At 42.3% G+C, this 21,613-nt stretch overlaps 1 protein-coding gene across 10 annotated transcripts in view; it reads right to left on the bottom strand.

The window, feature by feature from the left end:
* ap3b2 (adaptor related protein complex 3 subunit beta 2) overlaps positions 1-20,067 on the bottom strand; it is a 35,188-nt gene extending 15,121 nt beyond the window's left edge. For 5 of the 10 annotated variants that reach the window (XM_086209577.1, XM_086209578.1, XM_086209580.1 and 2 more), the window contains exons 1-15: positions 19,824-20,067; positions 8,484-8,559; positions 7,404-7,478; positions 7,048-7,143; positions 6,757-6,917; positions 6,074-6,140; positions 5,625-5,807; positions 4,070-4,267; positions 2,677-2,774; positions 1,934-1,988; positions 1,774-1,845; positions 1,261-1,323; positions 1,043-1,175; positions 490-599; positions 71-247 (exon numbers count right to left, since the gene is read on the bottom strand). In XM_086209577.1, coding sequence (XP_086065703.1) covers positions 71-247; positions 490-599; positions 1,043-1,175; positions 1,261-1,323; positions 1,774-1,845; positions 1,934-1,988; positions 2,677-2,774; positions 4,070-4,267; positions 5,625-5,807; positions 6,074-6,140; positions 6,757-6,917; positions 7,048-7,143; positions 7,404-7,478; positions 8,484-8,559; positions 19,824-19,936 — 1,677 coding nt within the window. In that variant the 5' untranslated portion in view covers positions 19,937-20,067. Of the gene's footprint in view, positions 1-70; positions 248-489; positions 600-1,042; positions 1,176-1,260; positions 1,324-1,773; positions 1,846-1,933; positions 1,989-2,676; positions 2,775-4,069; positions 4,268-5,624; positions 5,808-6,073; positions 6,141-6,756; positions 6,918-7,047; positions 7,144-7,403; positions 7,479-8,483; positions 8,560-15,175; positions 15,864-19,823 lie in introns of those variants that run through there. The other 5 variants (XM_086209572.1, XM_086209574.1, XM_086209575.1 and 2 more) reach the window with 1 other exon arrangement.
* Between the last annotated feature and the right edge of the window lie 1,546 nt (positions 20,068-21,613).

The following is a 21,613-nucleotide window of genomic DNA, read 5'->3' as shown; positions in this document are numbered from 1 at the left end:
CTGCTGAAGCGAGGCAATGTTACACACCGACGTGTCTTTTTAAACACAGAAACGGACGTTCAGGCGCTACCTGCTTGGAGTTGGTAAGATAAAGCTTGGCAGCCAAGTTGATGATCTGTAGCTTGACAATGTCTTCCTCATTCGTGAAGGACTTGGCCATCTTTCTCAGGACATCCGGAGCAATCTTAGGCACGTGCTCACAGTATTCTCCAATCAGCCACAGAATACTGGCCCGGGCCATCGGCACCTGCGGCGACATCGACTGTTCACATACATACTATACATATACTATACATACTACCAGGGTTTAACTCTGAAAAGTCGTTTCAGCAATATTAAATAAACTACTTCAGTTGAAAAACAAACCGAAGAGAACTGTTTTTAATCTTACAACATGAGAAAAGTAATCAAAAAAAGCTTCTCTGTTCTGAATAATACAACGAATAATATAACAAGAGCCTTTACAGCCAGACTTTGATAACAGTTCACCTGGATGTTGTCTGTTAGCTTGGCCATGTGTTTGATGATGTCACTGTGCTTCTCAGGCTGCATCTGCAGCAGCTTCTTGATCACCACCACCGACTCTGCTACCACCAACTCTGTACGGCAGGATGAGGAGTCGAGGCAAGTCAGTTTAATTCTGTACAACAGCTTAATACGACCAAAGCGCTTTCCCACAGTAAACAGAAACAAGATAGAAAAAAAGGAAGAATGAATAAAAACCTGCAAAAATAACACAGACTCACAAAAAAAGGCAAGAAAACAAGTAGGTGGCGGTAGGTGATGATCCAACATGTGGAGTTTGGCCCAGCACTCGCTCACTGATATCACCAGTAAATGGTCACTGGGTTTCTTTCATTGTCTATTTGTGTTCCACAACAGAATTTTACTCATTCCATGAAATGTCACATTAAATTACTGGAAACACTGAATACTGTGCATTCATGGGAATAAGTCTGACGAATTTAAACGGCTGTCTCGATGACTCACACGTTTTCTCCTCCTATATGATATGAATCGCGTGTTCCGTGGACAGACGTACCGTCTCTGTTGGACAGCAGCTGCACCAGGCCGTTCAGACACGTGTCCCTCACCTCGCCGATGTTGGTTGCACATCGGCCAATGGCTTGAATCGTTGCCGCCACAAAGTCTTTATCCATGCTTTTAATGTACGTCTGCCAGAGAACATTTCACTCAGTCGAGTATGACAGCGCAGTGCTTTGTTTTTCTACCTCTTAGGGCAGCGCAGCTTCACCGTACCTGAAACTCTCGGAGAATGGTGGAGATGTTTGTCTCGTTGGCCAGGTTGGTGAGAACCTCCAGCTGCAGAGCATAAAACAGGACTTACAATAAATTATACAATAATAGCATAAATGAATTACAATGGAATATTCACTTGCTGAGACAGCCAGCACTTTTAAAGTGTGGCTTCATGCTGATTCATATCTTATGTTACTGCATGGCAACATCCTTGATAACTCTGGTTTAATGAGCTCATGTGAAATATCTCCAATGTTCGGTTTGTCGTCCTTTGTTGGTTTTGTTTTTTTTTATTCTATCCAAACACGATGTCAGTGCTGCACCTGCTCCAGAACATAAATCTATGTACTTTGATTTAAAATGATGAAAATGGCAGTCGATACTACACACACACACACACACACACACACACACAATCCACAGAGAGTGATTAGTCTACATTTGATTCGCTGTTAAAGAGAAAAGGAATGACAGCTGGATTCTGACTGAAGGGAAAAGAGAAAAGAAAAGCACCTTGAGGATTTTGATCTGTGTTGGATCTGTGGAGCGAATGTAGAAACTCTTCAAGTACGGTTCAAACATCCCCTGTGAAAGAGAAAGAAGATTTCTATGAAGCTGCTGTTCAATTAGGATGTAATTTTTTTTAGTAACACAGCAAACGCTACCAACTCACCCTCCTCTTGATTGTCATCGTCGCCACGTTCTGGAGAACAACATATTGGACTTCACTGGAATGAGACACACGATCAGATTTTACGAGACAATGATGGATAAAAAGAGCTGCTCAACAAAATGTCAGCGGTAATGAATTCCCCAGGCAGACATATCAAGGTCTGCAGTCTAACAGCCATGGCAATAATTGTCCTTGGGATGATCGATTGAATCATCACACCGTCCCTGTCCTGTTCACAGTAGCTGGTGATGAAAACTGTACGTTCAGTTTTGATTTCAATCACCGAGTCGGTCAGTAAGCCCCTGAGACGTTTTAAGAAGTCTCCTCATACAAACCACACCAGGGTTGAGTTTTTGTTTAAGGCTGAAAAACATCACCGCCATCACTCCTGATGGTTTGTGCTCTCATGTTTACTTCAGCCTCACTGAGCTCCCAGTTTAATTTCTGCTTCCGAGCTGCAGAGATTTATTTCACCACCCTCACTTGTCATTTTATTTTATTGTCTTAACACTTTTCCAGTTTTATCAACATCTTGCTTTGCTCTTACTACACGCAGACGTGTTTGCTTGACCCTTAAGATTTGTTATTTCCATTCAAGTGAGACACATTCATCCTGAGTGCTCATTAGTTTTCATTTTCACTTTTTCTTTTCTTCCTTTCTACTGGCTTTCATACACTGCTGACAAAATCTGCAGCATATCGGCTGAAGAAGAGCATTTCAAACATTGCACAGTGAAGCTCACCTGTGGCTCCTCAGGAGACGGACCAGAGCCTTGGCAATCACCCCGACCTCCGCTTTGGGGGCAAGATGGAAGTAGAGCTGAGCCACAGCCATCACCACCTGGAGGGTTAGATTATCAGCAGCCGCACAGTCTCATGGTTTAAAGACAAAAGATGAATGAACTGAGTCCCTTTATGCAGTAAGTACAAGGGTTTGGTTTTTTTCCACTGAAGAATGCTGTATGTTGCAATGCAGAGGTGAAATGTTTGGATTTATTCTGCCCATGTGTTGAAAGCGCAGGAGGGAAGGAAAGCAAGTATCACGAGGTGCTACACGAGGGCAACTCTAAGATGTTACACCACTAAATCAAAAGGCTTATTTAGTCGCAGTGACTGGTGAGGAGTCCCAAGGACTGAAGCTAATACTTCACCCAAAAAGTGCATATGGCCATTCAAGTTCTAGTGTTTTATTCTGCTCTTGCATCACTTAACTTTACTTACAGGGAGAGACAGACATTTATTTAGCTTAAAGCTAATGGCAACCCTGGCCACCAACCAAAACAAAAAGAACAAAAAACAAACAACGAATCTGTCTCAAAATATCCCTGAACAAACTCTGAGGAGCAGTATAATCCAGCCGCATGCTCTCTAATTCACAAGCAATTTGATTTGGGTTAAAAACAAACAAACATTTCCAGTTCGTGCCACTATGAACTAGCATAGACGGGGTGGTTCGACTGAATCCACATTTGTTCATGACATGTAATGGTTAAAAACAATTAACACATGAATGATATTTGGGTGAGGTATCACTTTAAGGCTTGCGTCAATCACATCTGAGTCACAGAGGTCACATGTGTCAAGGTGCGGCAGGCTGCTCGGATGCCTGCAGAGGGATGAGCAGTGCTGGGGACCACTGCTGGAGCAGGTAGTGTCCAGTGAGTCTCACGTTTCCTGCTACATCTGCAGTCTGATGAGAGCAGTGAGACGGAATCCAAATAGAAAAGTTACACACCATAAAACCAAATCATTGAGCTCAGAGACACTAACACGCTTCGTAGAGTGTAAACTGCACAGCTGTAGCAGTAATTTTGCAGTGCGAGGGTATAATTACATGTCATGATGTGGTCGTTTTAGAGCCTCAAACATGGAAGACAATAGCAGTTCTAATCTGTTGTGACACTTCATTAATTTCCTTCCAGAAATTCTGCCCTCAGAGTGAGAGGTCATCTCTGATTAAGTGTCTCGCTTAAGGACACTTCAGCTGAGGTCAGCGACTCACCAACCTGCATCTCGATGTAAAATGATGTGTGAGAGGAAACAATGATCATCTCTGCCATGGTAATGGATTCGACCGATGGGCTGTGATTGTGTGTAAAGATGATGTAAGACGTGTGTATCATTCAGCAGGCTTACAGCTGCGTTGCGGCTCTGCAGGAGGGGCTTGGTGTTCCTAAGCAGCAGACGGTGGTCCGGATCCATCACGTACGGCTTCCTCTTGGCCAAGGCGGCGGCCTCAGCCTTCTTCTCCTTCTCCTCCTCATTCTCATCCTCATCTTCGTCAGAGCCGTAGAAGGTCTTCTCCCCACCCCCTCCCTCCTCCAGCAAAGACTCCTGCATCAAGGAAGATAGAGTGACCAGACGGAGAATAGTTACTGGCAGGGATTATCCTCTACCTTCACTAAAGACGGCTATTTTCTCTTAAATATGTTTGTTCTAAAGCTGCGACATTGAGTTTGAGACCTGGTTTAAATGACCGCAATGTTCCTCTGGGATACTACCGGCAAAACTTGTCAGGTATTGAGAGAACAATTGAGTCATCAGGTTGGTTTGACAAACTTTTGTATACATAGAAACAAAATGATCAAGTTAGAAAGAGGAAAACAATGTCAGAATGATTCCAATTTGTGTCTCTGCTCGGGCACAATAGCAGAGCTGGATGATGATGCTAAATCCAGCAAAGGTGTTCCTGCACCAGTGTCCCTCTGTTCATAACAGTCTACATTCACATGCAAATGAGTCGCACAAAAGTACACAATAAGTCAACTTCCAGGTGTGCCAGTCTGCGTGGGAGACTGCAATATGAAACAATGACAAAAAGAAAAAAACTTCATTATCATACTAAAAAGTGTAGGCAGAGCCTCACCATTGACAAACAACATGCTTCTCTGTTTATTTCAATGTTAACTGAATAGTTTTTTGTTCCTGGACTTTTTCACTGAACAACATTACAACTCTGATGTTACAGACTTGGATTTTGTTTTCTAGTCCTTGACTATGTGATAGGAATGAACCAGTTACTCTAAATTAAATCAGCAGAATAAACTCTGAAGCACCCAGAGAGCACAAACACTACATAGATACAGATTTTGAACATTGTATCATCAAAATGAATTCATACATTTTCCTCCCAAACAATAAAATAGTTCTAAGTTTATCAATAGCCATGGAATTTGATTTTAGTTTGTCTGTCCAGCAATGCACGCTAATAGCTAATAGTTAATAGTTAATAGCTAATAGCTAATAGTTAATAGTTAATAGCTAATAGCTAATAGCTAATAGTTAATAGCTAATAGCTAATAGCTAATAGTTAATAGCTAATAGCCCTGAACAGTTTTCAGGATCCAGGACCTACAACTTGATCCACATCACCTCCAAAAATGTGTCATTTGTTCCTTATAATATTATCTATATTTACACCAAATTTCATAAAACTTAACCAATTTATTTTTGAGATATCCTGCTGATAAACAAATGAACAAAAGTGCCAGTGATCACACTCACTCGGCCACCAAAGGAATAAAACAGTCATGCGTCGCGGTCTCAGTTGTTGGTTTTACATAAGTTACAAACATTAAACTAGGAGGACTCGCCCCTAAAGAGGAGATAAACACATCTGATACTGTAAAGTTGGAGGTTTCATCACCATAATCACGAGACTGTGTTTCCACTGAATGTGGCTCTCACTCACGTTGATGTTGGGATTGAGGAACTGGGTCCTGGCGTAGCGGGTCAGCATGTTGATGATGACGACTTGCCCCCACTCCTCCACGTCGATCAGAAGGTTACACAGCTTCCTGTAGTTCTTGTGGATCAGGTCGATTCTCTCCGGACACACCTCCTCGAAGGCCATGACAACGCTCCCTGCAACCAACTGCAGCACAGGTTCACAACACAAGGGAGTTTTTAAAGCAATTTAAACAGAAATGAACAAGCTCACGTTACATCTACAAAATCTATATTTACATCTTCTGTTTCGCAATTAACTTAAGAATTCTGGTGGCACATTTCCCTGAGAAATACACGCTTACACAAGTAATTGCAAGCTGGTATTGTGTTGTCTGCCTCTGACAATTTGTGTTTTTCAGACTTTTGAAGAAACTACTCAATCATCTCAGTGAAGAGAGGAAAAACACTCACTGTGGTTTTGTCAGCGAGGAGTTTCTCGATGACTTCAATCAGCTGGTCCTTCTGTTCTGGATCCAAACTGAGGATAGATGAGGACAAATCACTCAACAAGAAAAGTTGGAGGTGGAGCAATTGGTTGAACTTGAAAATTGCACCCGCGAGCATAAAACAAATGGATTTCCCTGCCAGGTCTGTAATGGTTTTTCTGAGGGATGTGGCCTTTACTGCCGTTAAGGGCTTTAATTTTTATAATAGCTGTAAGTCACACCAACATGTGATCCAAACAACTGGAGCTCACTAGTCTCCACAGGAGGCTGGGGTGAATAATGAGCACAGCATCGCTCTTGATGAGGAGACGCACTTATTGTTTCAGCGTGAACGTGAATTATTGTACATTTGTTTGCTGTTGTGAAATGATCGAGATGAAGTTAACGCCTTGGACAGGTGTTGCTAATTCAACAGGTATTAAACTTAAAATGGGTTTATGTTTGTCAAAGTGGGATTGATTTTTAGGCCAAAAAATACCAACTGTTTCATGTAATGATACTTGATATTGAATTGGATAAATACGGGTGGACAGGAGGTAAAGTTTCAGTTGTGTGGCTGACATCCTTCCATTTTGATTCCAACCTCAGTAATAAAATGGGATTATCCCGGGTGTGGAGTCCTGAACGGTCACTGTTTGGGTAGATTACCTGTAGAGTTTGGGAATAGCGTGAGCAGCCGTCTTCCTGACGTACGGAGACATGTCTGAGGCGGCTTCTTTGATGGCCAACATCATTATCGGGACGATGATTGTGACTCGGATGCTGGAGAGAACTCGCAGCGCGCTGGCTCTGATCAGCTGGTTAGGATCCTGCAGGAGTTTACAGTTTCATGTGGTTAAGTCCTTGTAAATAATAGATACACGTAACAAATAAACATAGTACATTTCATCCTCAAATGTGATATGAAGGATTTGCTCCACTCTAGCTCTTGTGCTCTACCTTCAAGCCTCTCTGGAAGGTGGAAATGGAGAGTAGAGCGAGGTCTTGCTGCTCCTCGGCGTAGCGCACTAAGTAAACATAGACCAGCTTCTTCACCTAAGGAGGAGAGTAGAGGGAGGCAGACAGATAAGAAACCCTCCCCAAAAAAATTCTTAACTATGGAGATAAGTTCAATTATTTTCACAACGTTAAATCTGAAATGAAGAGATAAAGCGTAGCGATAAAATACGAAACTGGGGGAGTTAAAACTGCTATTTTATTCAGGTGAGATAAATCCAAAACTCATGTGGCTTAACAAACGTGATGGGGGTGAAGCAGAAATTACAAGATGGAGAGAGGGAAAACTTATGACGAACCTCGATGTTTTTGCAGGCCACATTCTTCACCACAGCAGGGAAGAGATCAGATGCATTTTTCCCCCGGGCGATCATCTGTGGAGAAAACAACAATTGGCAAAGAGGATTTCACAAGGTGAGGTGTTTGAAGAGTTACAACAGCTGGGGAAGAGTTGATGCTGCTTTTTTTTATATTGTATCTTTGTTCCTTTTCACATTTTCATGACTTTCCTTTCTCTTTGTCTGCTCTGTCAAAGCATGAAGACTCTGGAAATGGAGCTTCGGGAAGAATTCGACTTCAATTTTGATTATCTAACAGCTGAGTGTGCAGTTGAAATCTCTTACTGTTTTAAGTTATATCATCTAAATCGCTTATAACTTACAGCTGCAGGATTTGGATTCTCTTAATCAGGATATTACCCACAGAGCAGTTTCAGTCAGGTTATGATTTATATCCCCTGTTCTGAGATCTCTCATCTACATGGAGGCCAGTACTCGCAGCAAGCATGAGGTCGTCCCTGTATTCCTAATCTATTCAAAACTAGGACGCAATCAGAGAGCAGACACCTCCGTCACAGCTAACTCTCGGGCTCAGGCCCTCACAGCTGCAAGTAGCAATCAGGGTGAGTCTATAGGATAAGAGGGAGGTTATGTCACTCTACATCATGCTAGGAGGAGTGCAACAAAGTATTAAAAATATATACATAATATCCTGTTTCCACCAGGTGGTACTATGACTAATCTAACCCCAAATTTGCATAAAATTGCAGGAGTTTTCGCTTAATCCTGCTGATGGGCAAATGCAACCAAATCATGACGTCCTTGGTGCGGGTTGGGTTTCACGTTTGAAGGTTTTGCTCAAGCTTTCCAGTACGTTGCTGAACATGCCCCTGTTCCTGCTTATCAGTTCCACAATGTTCATTTCCTCGAGGGACTATAGGAACAGAACAAGGCTATAAGACACTCGTAAGTTCTGAACTTCTTCTGAGTTGCTTGTTTGCAGTTACGTGTTTCAGTTTTGCTTGCTCTTTATTTTTGCTTATTATTTTATTCTTTGATATTCAAACATGTACAATAAAGGGAGTAAGCTTTATTACTCACAGCCACGATCCGTTTCATCGCCTCCAGCTTCAGAGAGTCTTTGTTGCTGTCCAGCATCTCCTTCAGGTCGTCGTGTCTGCGTGAAGAAACAGAAAATTTAGCTTGCAGCTTCATACGTTTTTATTTATTTATGAGAAATAGCAGAAATGAGAGCTGATTCCTCAAACAAATGGACTTTTTTCCATTTAATGTCTGCAGTTGCCAACCGGAATCGATTCTCTTTGAAGTGCGATACGCAGAAAATATAAAACTATTTGAAAATGCAGTTTGTAGAAGGCGTCTAATTGGAAAGAGACATGATCCTGAGAACTTGGTGATACTAATAGAGGGGCTGATGATGATTTTAATCCAGAGATGAATGAGTACAACCCATGGCAGCACTTGGAAAGACCCTGGTGCACCCTCATGAAGACGGACACCTCAATCACCAGAACATCCCTGCATGTTTTTGTTTGCTGTTTTCAGGGAAACCAGCTGTCATGGCTAGTTGCAGTCACTGTAACGCAGTTAACATCCATCATTCCTGTCAGAGAGGACGGGAACACACCAGCCAGCAGAGCGGCTCTATGTCGACATCTCCACCCTGCTGCAATACAAACACACATAAACAATGCTGGCAGAATCTCCCAAACCTGCCAGCAGCAGCATTTCAACAGAGGCAGCAGATCAGCTCCGACAGGATGACGGCCACAGCTGCCAATTCATAAAAACACTAAACTAACGGAGGCTAGAGCACTGATCGATGACATTTCCCGCAGACTTGGTATCTGTTTTGCTGCTCTGCAAAAGCAAGAAACACAACTTCTGAAAACATGTGAGTTCAAAGTGTCTGGTGGCTCTTCCTGTGGAGAGGGATTTTTCATTTTTGGGGATAAACATGACATTAATCCTCCAAAGAAAGTTCAAAGCAACCAGTGTTTTTTTTTTAGAAATATGATTAAACCATTACATTTTCACGTGCATAAATTCCAGTATACGTAGTTAAAATCCAACCCCTCAATGTGTATTGCTGGTGGACAAAGTAAACATTAACACTGTGCTTCTATTTGGAAACCGCCTAAGCTCTCAAAGCTAATATGTGAATGTGTCACAGAAACAGTTGCACTTAAAAAGCAAAGTGTTTCATCTGTTTGTGTAGTGGGTGGTGATTAAATAGCAGCAGCCATGCACGTTTCCACAAACCAGTTTCCAAGGCAACAAAAGATGCAGTAAAAGGAAGTTTAGTGAGTTCCTGCAGTGTCATTTTCATCTGATAAAGTGTTTCCTCGTGGGACTCAAGGTCTGCGGTGCTGAGCTGAGAAGACACACCGAACAAAGAGTTGTACTCTCGGGACCAGACAATGGTCTGATTCCCGTCATCCACACTGCCTAAACGGCAAGATAAGATGGAGGCCATGCAGTTTAGACATGCATCCATGCACGCCATCCTGAAAAAAATTGAAATACTTTCATTATTTCTTTCTTCAGGGCAGTTTTATGAAAGTTTTTTGTTTTAAATAATTGTAAGCAGATATCTCAAAAGTACTTTAGAGATAAAAGTAAAATGTGGTTTGTTAAAGGTGACTGGGTTTGGAGGATAGCAAGAGATGTTCTTTTTTTTTGTAAGTGTTAGTAACGACTCAAGTCTTTTGCTATTTTTCACCCCCTCTCCAAATGTGCTTGTCATGCTTATTACCCAAATTACAGTATGTCTTTCTCTCAGTTTAACGTAAGTCAGCAGGTGGTGACACGCAATCATCGATGAATTATTGTTATAATGGCAAAACCAGCACTGGAAAATCCTCATCTTGTTATAATATTCTGCTAAAAACAATCCTAAGGAAGTATATAATATAACCAGATTGAAACCCTCAGCAACCTGTGCGCTCTCTCTATAGCAACTTTAAATTCAGAATTATTTCCACATTTCTTCTTATTAAATCACCCAGTTTAAGGATTGCGTAGCGCTGATGGACGCATGTAGGTGGTCTGTCCTTGTTCCAATCCACCCCTGAACATTCTAATTGGGACGTCTTCAAAGTTTACTTTCGTCCTGAGCAGGCTGCTAGTGACTTACATCTTTCCTCCCACATATATCCAACAGACTGAAGCACACACTTTAGATTATGTGTGTTTGATGCGGTCAGATGTTTTTACATCACTCCACTGTGTGAGTGGGAGTCTGTCGGGGAAGAATATATATATTTATATATTTCCTTTGTTTTGGTCACATGCCAGCCCTGAATAGAGGCCTTGAAGTCTGTGAGGAGGTGGCCTCTGCAGAGAAGAGTTGATTTATCACGACTTTGCCTGGAGTTTTATCTGCATGTGCTAGGAAAGATTTCCCATATTGCCTTCATCAAGCGTCAAATGGTTAATAATTCACTGCATAAATAAAATAGCTCACTTTGTCACACACTTCAAAACCTAAATTAGATGTTGACAGTATCCATCAATGCTGTTTGTGGGGAATTGTTTTTTGGATTTCAGTGGTTAACTGGAGCAGGTTTCTTGACATCAATATGGAGGCTGCCACATTCCAAAACGTATTAAAAAAATAAACTTGAACTAAGTGCAAAAACAGCTGAAGAAGAGCATATAAAGTTCACACATAAAGATGAATAACTAAACCTCATGCTGATTAACCGCAGCAAGTCCAAGCCAGTTTATCCTTACAGGCTGCTGCTTCTGGCTACCTTTCACAACATTAGGCCTCAATGCATTTAATCTAAAGCCGATCTAAAACACGTCCAGCTGGTACTATATCTTATATTTCTGTGCCTCATTTGTTAATAGTTTGAATATTTTTCATCTTCATGGACAAATGTGATCATGTGAGTTATGGAGTACAGTCAGAACAAGATTAAGAGCCATGCTGGAAACTCTGAGAAGCTGTGCGTCACGCTGCTATGAGCTAAATTCTAATATCAGCATTTTTTTTTTTTTTTGTGGCAATTTTAATGTTTGAATTTCACCCTGTGTGGAGTATAAGTGTCAGCCGCAGACAATCCCACTGGTGTTGAGATATTTCACTCACGACCACAAATGTGAACCTTGGAGAAGCACAAGAGGAAAATCTTGAATTTGGCAGCGAATGTATGCAGGGCTTCTGAAGGTGTTTCAGTAAAGTGACGGACAGAAAAGATGATCTTCAACATGTCGTGTTTTCCTCTCACAAGATAATACACAGAGAACAAAACAGGCAGAATAAAACAGACAGTTGTTCACGGATAGAAAACTCAGTGCACCACACTGATGCTGTCACATGTTGATGTTCTGACATGTTTTTATGACTGAAAACCTCAGCAGAATGTATACACTGCCTAATAGCGCAGTTTCCCTCTTTAAAAATAAAATAAATTACCAAAGACATTCATTCATATTTTATTGGCTTATCACAAGGCACTCAGAGAGCCCATACCATACCTCTGCAAAGGCAAGCCAAAATGTAAATCAAGCAGCGGCGAGCGAGTCCACGCCAGTGTGTCGCTCGTCAGAGAGAGGGTGAAACCTGGTAATATTTGGATTTTGCTTTAAAGGGCCGACTGAAGTATTATATCACTTCCTGTATCCACTAGGTGGGGCAAGAGAACACCAACTTACCACTGATGATGTTGCTGTTCAGTGTCCTTGTGATGCAGCTCAAATGAAGTCTTACTTCCTGCAACCTCAAATACGACTTGAATTCAGCTTGTAGATGTTTTAAGGATGCGACTCTAAAACGGGAAGTTTGGTGAAGATCTGACCATCTGGCATCCGAGATTAAAAAGCTTTGTGTTTTATGGCAAAATATCAAAATTGGCCGCCTGGCAACAGTTATGCCATGTAAGAAAATCTCACAGTTTGCATCAAATCCAACCAAATTAGAGATGGACCTGGTCAAACCAGTGCATCAACGTGCTATGACCAGTCTGCCCCTAAATGTAACAGATTCCTCCCTGGTCCGTTCACTTCACCCCTCCATCCACTTTGGTTAAAAGCAGCCTCAGAGCTTTTGCATAATCCTGCATTCAGACAAACACCAGTGAGAACACGACCTGCTTGGTGGAGGTAATGAACCGTAATGTTAGCGTAGATGAGCCCGCCAAAGACATCATTTGTTTTATGGCTTGCTCTAATTAATTTATGACACTTGGGTCAGTCTGGCCTATGAGTGTCTTGTTTGACAACAAACAGGAGCTAATTAAAACCTGCCTGCAAAACGCAGATTGCTGGAGGTCTGACCAAACACTCATCCTGTCAAAGTAGAAATAACAACGATTTGCTGGTCTTTGATGGTTTACCATTTGTTAAAAAAAATGAAATAAAGGAGGACGCTATCCCCCCATATTTCCCCCCTCGCTGGGGCGGCGACCAGGACACAAGCTCTCATCCAGCTTTCCAACCAGAGACTGACTAATTATATCTGTACATAGAGGCAACACAAGGAACTGAACCAGCAACCCCGGTGTTGATAGGCACCACAATGGATGCGCTTCCTGGACGCCATGGTACAGAACCTCTAAAAGAAATAAAGATTTATAGCTCAGTAAATGATGAAGGCAGATCCCCACCCCACCCCACCCCAATATTCCACAATCTATCCACCATGAATGAGTTGCTCAAAAGGCCTGCGGTAATTCTACACCAAGACTGGTTCTCTAATTTCTCTGGATTTGGTCCCATCCTGCTCAACAACGGCTGAATCAACAAACAGCTCTGAATTATTTAACCTGGTGAGGTACTACTGAGTACACCGGCGCTCAGGTTACCCAGCACCGAAGCCAAGAGATCAGCCAGACCCTCCTGTTGGAAAGCAACATGGAAGCAGGCCTCTGGACGGCAATAAAAACTTAAGATGTCTGTTGCTCACCCTGTATAGAACGCTGCATGACTGCAACACCAAATCAAGTGGATATGAAAAAGTATTTGCATGAATCAGAGGCAAGTAAAAGGTTGAAGAGTTGTAGCTTGAATTTGTAAGCAGCTGCTGAAGCTGTTTTACATAAGCTGAGTCTTTGGGCAGAGACTTTGAAGACTGTTTCTTCATGGCAGCAATAAATTATTCTAAAACTAACCGGAGCTGCACTTCAATAGATCTCTCCTCCTTTAAAATAAACATTAACATTTAGTTTGGAGAAACAAATTCATAAACTCCAAAGTATATTAACATCATTTGATGAGAACATCTTTTGAAGGAGAACCACTCTAAAATATCTGTTTTTAATCAAATTATCAAAAGAGTCGCCACTTCCTTTTCATGATGTTATGCTCTAATTCCTGATACATGGGCAAATATTAATGGAAGTTATGGCACTTAATATATCTTGCACATGAAGTATTTTTTCTGTAGCAAAAAGCTCTCCTACCTCAATTAGTTTTACAAAGCAGTATATTCATTTTTCAGCAATACTCTCAAACGTCCAGCGCTTACATTTTCTCCAGAGCGAATATTTGCTGCTCATATCTGCTTTATATAATTGCAAATTGAGCGTCTTCAGGTTCGGACTGGCCGAAGAAAGCAGTTTAATCATTTTTAGAGCTGCAACAACAGATCAATTAGACTGGAAGAAAGAGAATTAATCACCAGCTATTGTGGTAATCCATTCATCATTTCAAGAACCTTTAAATATCGAGATTTGCTCCCTTTTTTGTTATTTATGATAGAAAATGAGGAGACTTTGGACTGTTTGATGGAGAACAGAAGCACACTGAACATGTTGCATTGGGGAAATCAAAAAAAATAAGCCTTTTTCCCATTTTCTTGACATTTTAAAGACTAAACAGCTCATTAACTAAACATGAAAACAACTGTGCGATTAATCGAAGAGGAACCAACCATCCGTTGCAACCAAAGAGGTGAAACCATCCCATGTTTACATTAACAAACAGTTGATGTTGCAGAAGTTCATTTCTTATTCTGTCTAGGCTTCTTCATCTAATGATCCATCAGAGTTATCTTGTAACCTCACTGACCCCAAAGGAAGAAACCACGGACATTTCTACGAGTTACTTATCATGCTGCTCGTGCTGTCAGCAGCTCTGGAAAAGAGGCAGCTAAACGCCCTCAAGCAGTACTTTACCCAAAAAGTGTACTTTGCCTTTCAAGTATTCTCAGTGAGGTGTCCTGCTCATGAAAATTCTCTTTTTCCATGCTGCATCACGTCTTTGTGGCTCCAAAATGCAGAAAGAACCAGCCACATATGTTTTGCTTGAAGCTAATAGTGACAAGTAGTTGACAAACTCTCAAATGCAACCTAACCTACGTTATGTTAATGCGGCTGTGAATGCACACTTTAATTGGAGCTACAAACAGAGTAAAACGCTCCCATGCTACTATGGATGTGCTAGCCGGTCACCACAGCTCCGAATCCAAGCGTTCTAGTTTGTCTTTAGCTCAAATGTAACTGTTTGTAAATTCCTAAGCACATGGCTGGATATAGAATACGCGGACTTCACCCGACGATACCTTTCTGAGTTTGTGAACGGACATTTTGAACAGCTTCGCTGTTGTTAGCCAACAGTCGCCATTAGCTTCACGCTAAATATACATGGCTGGCACTTTCTGCATTCTGGAGTCACAAAGAAGTAAATGAGGAGGAAAAAACATGGCTGTGAGTTCCACACACCTATTTGTGAGTACTTCTGAGGCAAAATACACGTTTCGGGGGGAAATTTTACTCTAAATGCACCTGCAGCAGTAAAGACACATCTGGATTCTTATTATATCCTACCGCAAAGGTTGAGTTTGGAAACTCCCACCACCACCACCAACACCGCCTTCTTCCAGTGGTGCTCGTTCCTCCTGATCTCCTCCGCCACCTCCTCCTCCCCCGGTGCCTCCAGCTCGGAGGTGGCGCAGCTCATCCGGCTGCAGGGCACTGTACCAGGCCTGCTGCCCGTTGTCAGGGGTCAACACCGGGCTCTTGTCCTCCTCTTGGCCCTGCACCTGACTCTGCACCGTCTTCACCATGTTAACTGCGTTCACCGGCAGCTGCAGCAGCCTTTGCATGGTCGTCATCTTTAAAACTTTTGTTCAATCAACCTGTAGAATCCTGGATAGATAGGGTGGAGAGAATAAACCCTGCAGTTGTCTTAGGCCACTCCTCTGTGTTAATGGCTTGGATGAGTCTGTGAAATTCCCAGGATGCTTCTCAGACAGCTTTGACACAGCAAAGAGCAGCTTCAGTTAGAGTCTGTGTTAAAAATATGCTTCCTCTGAGGTTGAGTCTATCCAGTGTGGACATTTCTTGCAAGAATGATGCAACGAGCCTCTCCAGAAATGCTCCAGTTCCAGCTGAAAGACTTTTCCACGGTAGCGAGGTTGATGTCGTTTGCTGCCTGAGTGCTGTAACTCAAATCCAGCGAAGGCTGAGAACTGTGGGTTATTTATCCGTTACTGCTGAGTCTGTACACATCCAGTGAAGCAGCTGCTCTGTAAATGGATGCTCGGCAAGGAGGGGCGTAGAGTTTTATTTGCCATCAAGCCTCTCCTCTCACGACTCCTCCCGCTGCTCATGTGGTTCCTGTTGCTGCACCAGCCTCTCGCTGTCCCTCAGTCACTGCTTCTATCTCCAACAATGACACAGTCTCTCCCACCTTTTGCCACGTTATCACTACCCCTCCACAAGCTTGCCATTTTCGCCTCACCTCTTCACATTAACAGATAAAAATGTCATTCGTTTTTACACTGACTCACTGCCAACAAGCCCTCGCTGGTACACGACAGATGCTTTTAGATAATCTTCTTGTTCGTTACATGAAAGAAATCTGATTAAGTATTTTTAATATTCAGTTGGCTGCCCCCCCCCCCCCATCTTACATGACTCAGCGTTCTTGGATGTGCCGTGATGAGGACACCTCTCTCTCTCTCTCTCTCTCTCTCTCTCTCTCTCCCTCCCTCTCTCTCTCCCACTCATTTTTAAGGCTCAAACAAAAATAACTACAACTCACATATGCTGTTCCTGTGATCTGCAGCAGCTCAGTCACGATTTGTTGACATTTGTTGAAGACTAATACGATGTTTAACCTGTAGTGTCATGATGAAGACATACACCCTGAAGCCGCAGCGTTTACGATGATGAACACGGACAGTGACAGTCCAATGCATCTTGATTTGCAGTCTTGGGAGCAAATGCAATCATGGATCTGAAGCAGAGTCCAAGAGCTGCATGTCTTCGGTTTTGAGAGCGCCGGACACGATAAATAGAGTTAAAAGCACAAATGTGACTACAGGGTACGACCGATTCCAACTAAAATTTAGGAGTTTATTCTTTTCTTAAATAACCTTTTCATACTCAGGGTCATGGTATGGTTCAAAATTAAACATGACAATTCCATCGCAACAATCTGGGTCACAACTGGACTCAATACCAACACAATCCGATACTCTAAATTTGTACTTAAACACGTTTCCTGAAATTATAACACTGCTTCTTATCATTTTTTCACTTTAAGAACTTTTTCATTATTTTCCACACCGAAGTTTCGTGTTAGCCTGCCGAACTGAGCGTCTCGCAGTGACGATGCTGTTTGAAGAAGGATTTTATAGAACGAACAGTTTCAACACAACATTACATCATATTTTTAGATGCTTATTCTAGTTCAGCGTGAGCGAGTTTCAATGTAAAAGTATTTCAGGGACCACTAGAGAGCGCTTAAGGCCCAAACGGCACTAAAAAACATATAAATCAATATCGTTTTAACTTCAGTCTTCCGACAGATTTTCTTTTCCCTTTAGGTTACTGCAGCTGTTTCTCTGCATCCAGTCTTCACATATCGTTTGACAAGAAAGCAAAAAAGTAGTAAATAGTACATTTACTTTCAGAGCCTAAGAGCAGCTTAATTAAACAGAGACGAAGACAACAGCTGAGAACGGCAATGATATCACGCAGAAAACAAGCGATATTAATATGACTGAACTTTTCACGGCTGAAAACAGAAATGTGCTGCAGTGCTGCACGATAGAGGAGGAGAAAACGTTGAGCGGCATCAGTCAACACCCTATATAATTCATCCCTTCACGCTGACAGACCTCGGCTACATGAGTTTATGGCCACGGTTTAAACAGCAAGAGCTGACATGATCTGATGACTTAACATCTGCTATGTTTCCAAAGAGACAAATAAAGAAGTAGGAACTTTCCCTCACAACTGTGTGTACAGACAAACTGGTTTTCCTACATTCACGATGGGCACATCAGCTTCTACAAACACCGACTGAGCCAGCACTGAATTATATTAATGCAGAGTTTAATCACAAGTTAACTAATGTTGTCTTAACAGCTTCAAGGCCAAAACCTTCAACTTTAAACATGCAAAGGTCCCATTTCACAGCCATAAACGTTGGCTGAGCGCCCTCTGCTGGTGGAAAACCATACTACTCTAACCTGACATGTACCACCGAGCTACAGACAACTACAGAGCTTTTGATAATAATAATAATAATAACAATAATAATAATAATAATAATAATAATAATAATAATAATAATAATAATAATAGTTAATTGTATACCTATAAACAGAGTTGGTCGCTATCCACTGCCTGACCCACAAATTCAGCGCCAGGGTTATTTACCAGAGGAGGTGGAGGGACACTGTACACAAACAATAAACAGTTGTGTAACAATGCTGTTACCACACTGAGACACAGTTGTAATACAAAACAGGCAGAACGGCAGCAGGCGAACCACACAGGAACCACTGGAACAGACAAACGACCCCTGCTGGGATTCAGGCTGCATGCAAAATCCTTTCCAGGTTTACTGTAAAGAAACACAGCTGCCATTCTCTCCAGAGCCAGACAGGAATATAGATCTCATTCGCTCATCTGTTTCAGGGGCATGCAGGAAAACACTATTTAAAGAAAAGTGTATTTAGTGGTTTTTGACAGCGGTATGCTAACCTGCCCATCCACTACCATTCATTGTGTTAAGCTAATTAGCCGTTAGCTTGTCTCTGGTGTCAGTATTAGGGTGAGCGCCCCCCCCCCCCCCCAGCCCCCAAATACACAGAGGAGAGAAGAGTGTCTATCTATCCTATTTACCAGTAATCTCAGAATGATCAATGTTGTCAACTCATAAAATACTGCTACACATACATACATACAAATAATATCATGTACATTTTTCATGCGTCATCAATGTATGTCCCACTTGCATGTATCCAAGCGCACTTCAACTTCTGCTTTCCTCTCTCTACACTAATGAAAACGTCTTATCAGTTATAAAGTTATCAAGTCCAAATTTCTAAGATCCCATAAATGCTGCTCATGTGTTTCTATCTATCCATCTATCAAATGTTATCGATGGGAGCAGGGAGGCCCTGATATATCAGCCCGTATCAGCTGGTATTTAGCTTGCTGACCGTCATCAGCAGACAAGGTGCCATTAACAGATGTCGCTGGTCAGTGTCATCGGCCGTAAGAAGAATTAGAAATGTGTAGGATTCAATTCGTGCTCAAAGATAGTATTTATCACTTCATAACACTTGGGTGACTCATTATCATGAGTTTTGTGTTTACCTGACACGCTCGGGGAAATAAAGACCAACACAAACAACATAAACGCTACAATTACACACCAGTACCTGCATCTGCTATCAGTCAAATTACCATTTTAGAGATCAATATCAGCCCTGATTTTCACAATCAATGCATCCCTGCTCTGAGTAGACAAAATGGATGAAAATGATTTGTCCTGAGTCATTTATTATTTCCTAACTCTTGGAAAGTAGTATTAGTAAAGTTGTTGAAAAGCAGGAATACAGTATCTCCTAGCCAAGGTGCATGCAGTTCACCATGTTGTTCTCCAGATAACTAACATTGGAGGGACTGAGAGAACCTCCAGCGTGTACTGACATGTGTATTGGAGGTATTACATACGTGTGTATAGAGATGTTTGGGTTTGTGACATCAGCTGCTGCTGCTGCTGCTGCTCTGCGCGCTGTCCAGCAGGGGTGGTGCTGAAAAGCTGGAGCTGAGGCCTGGCATCCACCCCCACCACCACCACCCTAGACAGGCCTATCACATTTAACCTCACGAAATAACACATCAGCACACTGCTTTGACACGGGCTGGGGGATACACCTGTATGCTCAGGTAGCACCGACCCGTCACTGGACCTCACGACACCCTTGAGCCACCAAATCACGGCGCGTCTCACGGCGAGAGGAGGCGGATCACAAGCGAGGCCTAACAACAAAGTTGTGTCTGGAGATGTTTAACGCCGCTTCACGAACATTAAAACACACTTTTTTCTGCATGTTGCAATCAGGTAACTGCCCCCCACATGCGACCTCTCCCCACCAAACCAACCAACAGCCCCGGTACATCCCTACAATATGGCACACAAGCAGCAACACCGAGGCAGGTGGCTCCGTACCTTTTGTAGTCGGAGGAGAAAATCCCTCCGCTGGCCGGGTCGTGACCATATTCCGGCTCCCCGACGCTGGAGGAACCCCCTTTCTCGTCGTTAAAAGCAGAGCTGGCGGACATTGCCGTGGTTTTCTGTGTCTTCGCCCCCTCGCAGAGCAGCGATGGAGATTTCGTGCAGAAGGCAGCAGGAGGTTCGGTTCTTAAAGGCGCACAGACACGGCGTAATCCCCGGGATGCTCTCTGCGGAGGCGGCTAGATGCTGGAAGAGGAGGGGGAGGGAGATGGGACCCTGGTCACGTGATTCGGAGAGTTTGTAATCCAGAAAACCGGAAGTGTTTGAAACAAGTTTCTCCAAAACATTCTTGATAATTTCGTGAACTCTGTCCACACTTCATGTGTTATTGGTCCGACATTCTGGCGTGAGTTTTTTTGTCTTTTGTTTTTTGTAGAAAATTTTTTTATGCGTTTGTGATTTTTTTTTTAACATAAAGGTTGTATTTGCATAGGTTGTGGCAGGTTATGTTGCCTATTACAACAAAGCACGTGTCAGTCTTCAGCTGCACAAATTCAAACTTCTTTCAGAAAACAAGCATTTTAGAAGTTGTCTGTTTGTGGTCTTGACAAAAAAGACTTGACAAAACATGAATTCAGACAATGTACAAATCTGCGCCATGGCATTGTAAATTCAGCATCATTTTTGACTTATTTATTGAAATTTAATCACAGCCAAATCTAAAATGGAAGTGGGAATAAAAAAAAAATTGATGATGACAAGTCGGGTTTTCTGTTGAGGTTGAATATTGAGATTTTTGAATAGGAATTCCATTAAAATTCAAGAGGAAGAAATCATGGGAGTGGGTGTCTTTATTCGAGTAAACGTTTCCAGTATACCGTCATGATTAGTGATAGAAGTAGGCCACGTGAATAGAACAGTGTTTTATTGTATATGGTCTGTTGTGGCAATAGTGGCCCACATTTTATGTACAGTGCTGCCATCTAGTGGCAGTATCATGTACCAGGCTCAGTTGAGACCCACCTTTTCATGTTTCAGTGTATCATTATTTTTTTCTCTATGTCAACCAGGGACACTCAGTTTGTTTGGCCTGGATTAGATTTGACTTTATTTTCAATTTGTCTTTACTTTCTCCCGCGCTAAAAATAAAAAAAAAAGTTACACACATTCCACAACGCCCCATTAAAAACCTACAACAGTGCAAATGAGCAGGTAGCAGCAGATGGGTTATATAAATAATACGAGGATCCAAACTATAGGGCACAAATAGCAGTCCCTGATACAGTCATTCTGTAGTAATACATGTATTGCATATGGAACAACAAAAAAAACAACTTATACTATGTATGTTCTGGCTGGCCCTCGGGACCATTAAATGCTGGCCAGCATTCGAAGGCAGCATTTTCTCACACAAGGGAAACATGAACACACTCAGGAGAAGACTCAGCGGGGAAAAAGCTTTCTCCCACACAGTTTGTGATGAAAGATTCTCTGAAAAGTATCAGAAGACATTTGACAGGGGAGAAGCTTCTCGTCTCAGTTTGAAGACAGTTTGATTCAAATTGACCGAGGCCGGGGAGAATGAGGGTGCCGTTCTTGCCCCTCCCTCATCAGCACCACAGAGGTGCCCTTGAGAAAGGCTCTTGACCCCCAACTGCTCCAATGGCAGCAGACCAGACTCTGGTTGTACTGGGTGACTCCAAGGTATGAACGTGTAACTGTGTGAATGTGTTTTAGAGAGAACTGTTCTCAGTAAACTTACCCCGAGTGAATAAAAGTGAAAC

The sequence above is a fragment of the Aulostomus chinensis genome, chromosome 7, assembly GCF_037954235.1.
Source record: "Aulostomus chinensis isolate RoL2024-O1b breed Wild chromosome 7, RoL_Achi_v1.0, whole genome shotgun sequence".
NCBI lineage: Eukaryota > Metazoa > Chordata > Actinopteri > Syngnathiformes > Aulostomidae > Aulostomus > Aulostomus chinensis.
Note: the sequence above shows the minus strand (reverse complement) of the source record. Positions and strands in the feature narration are given on the sequence as shown.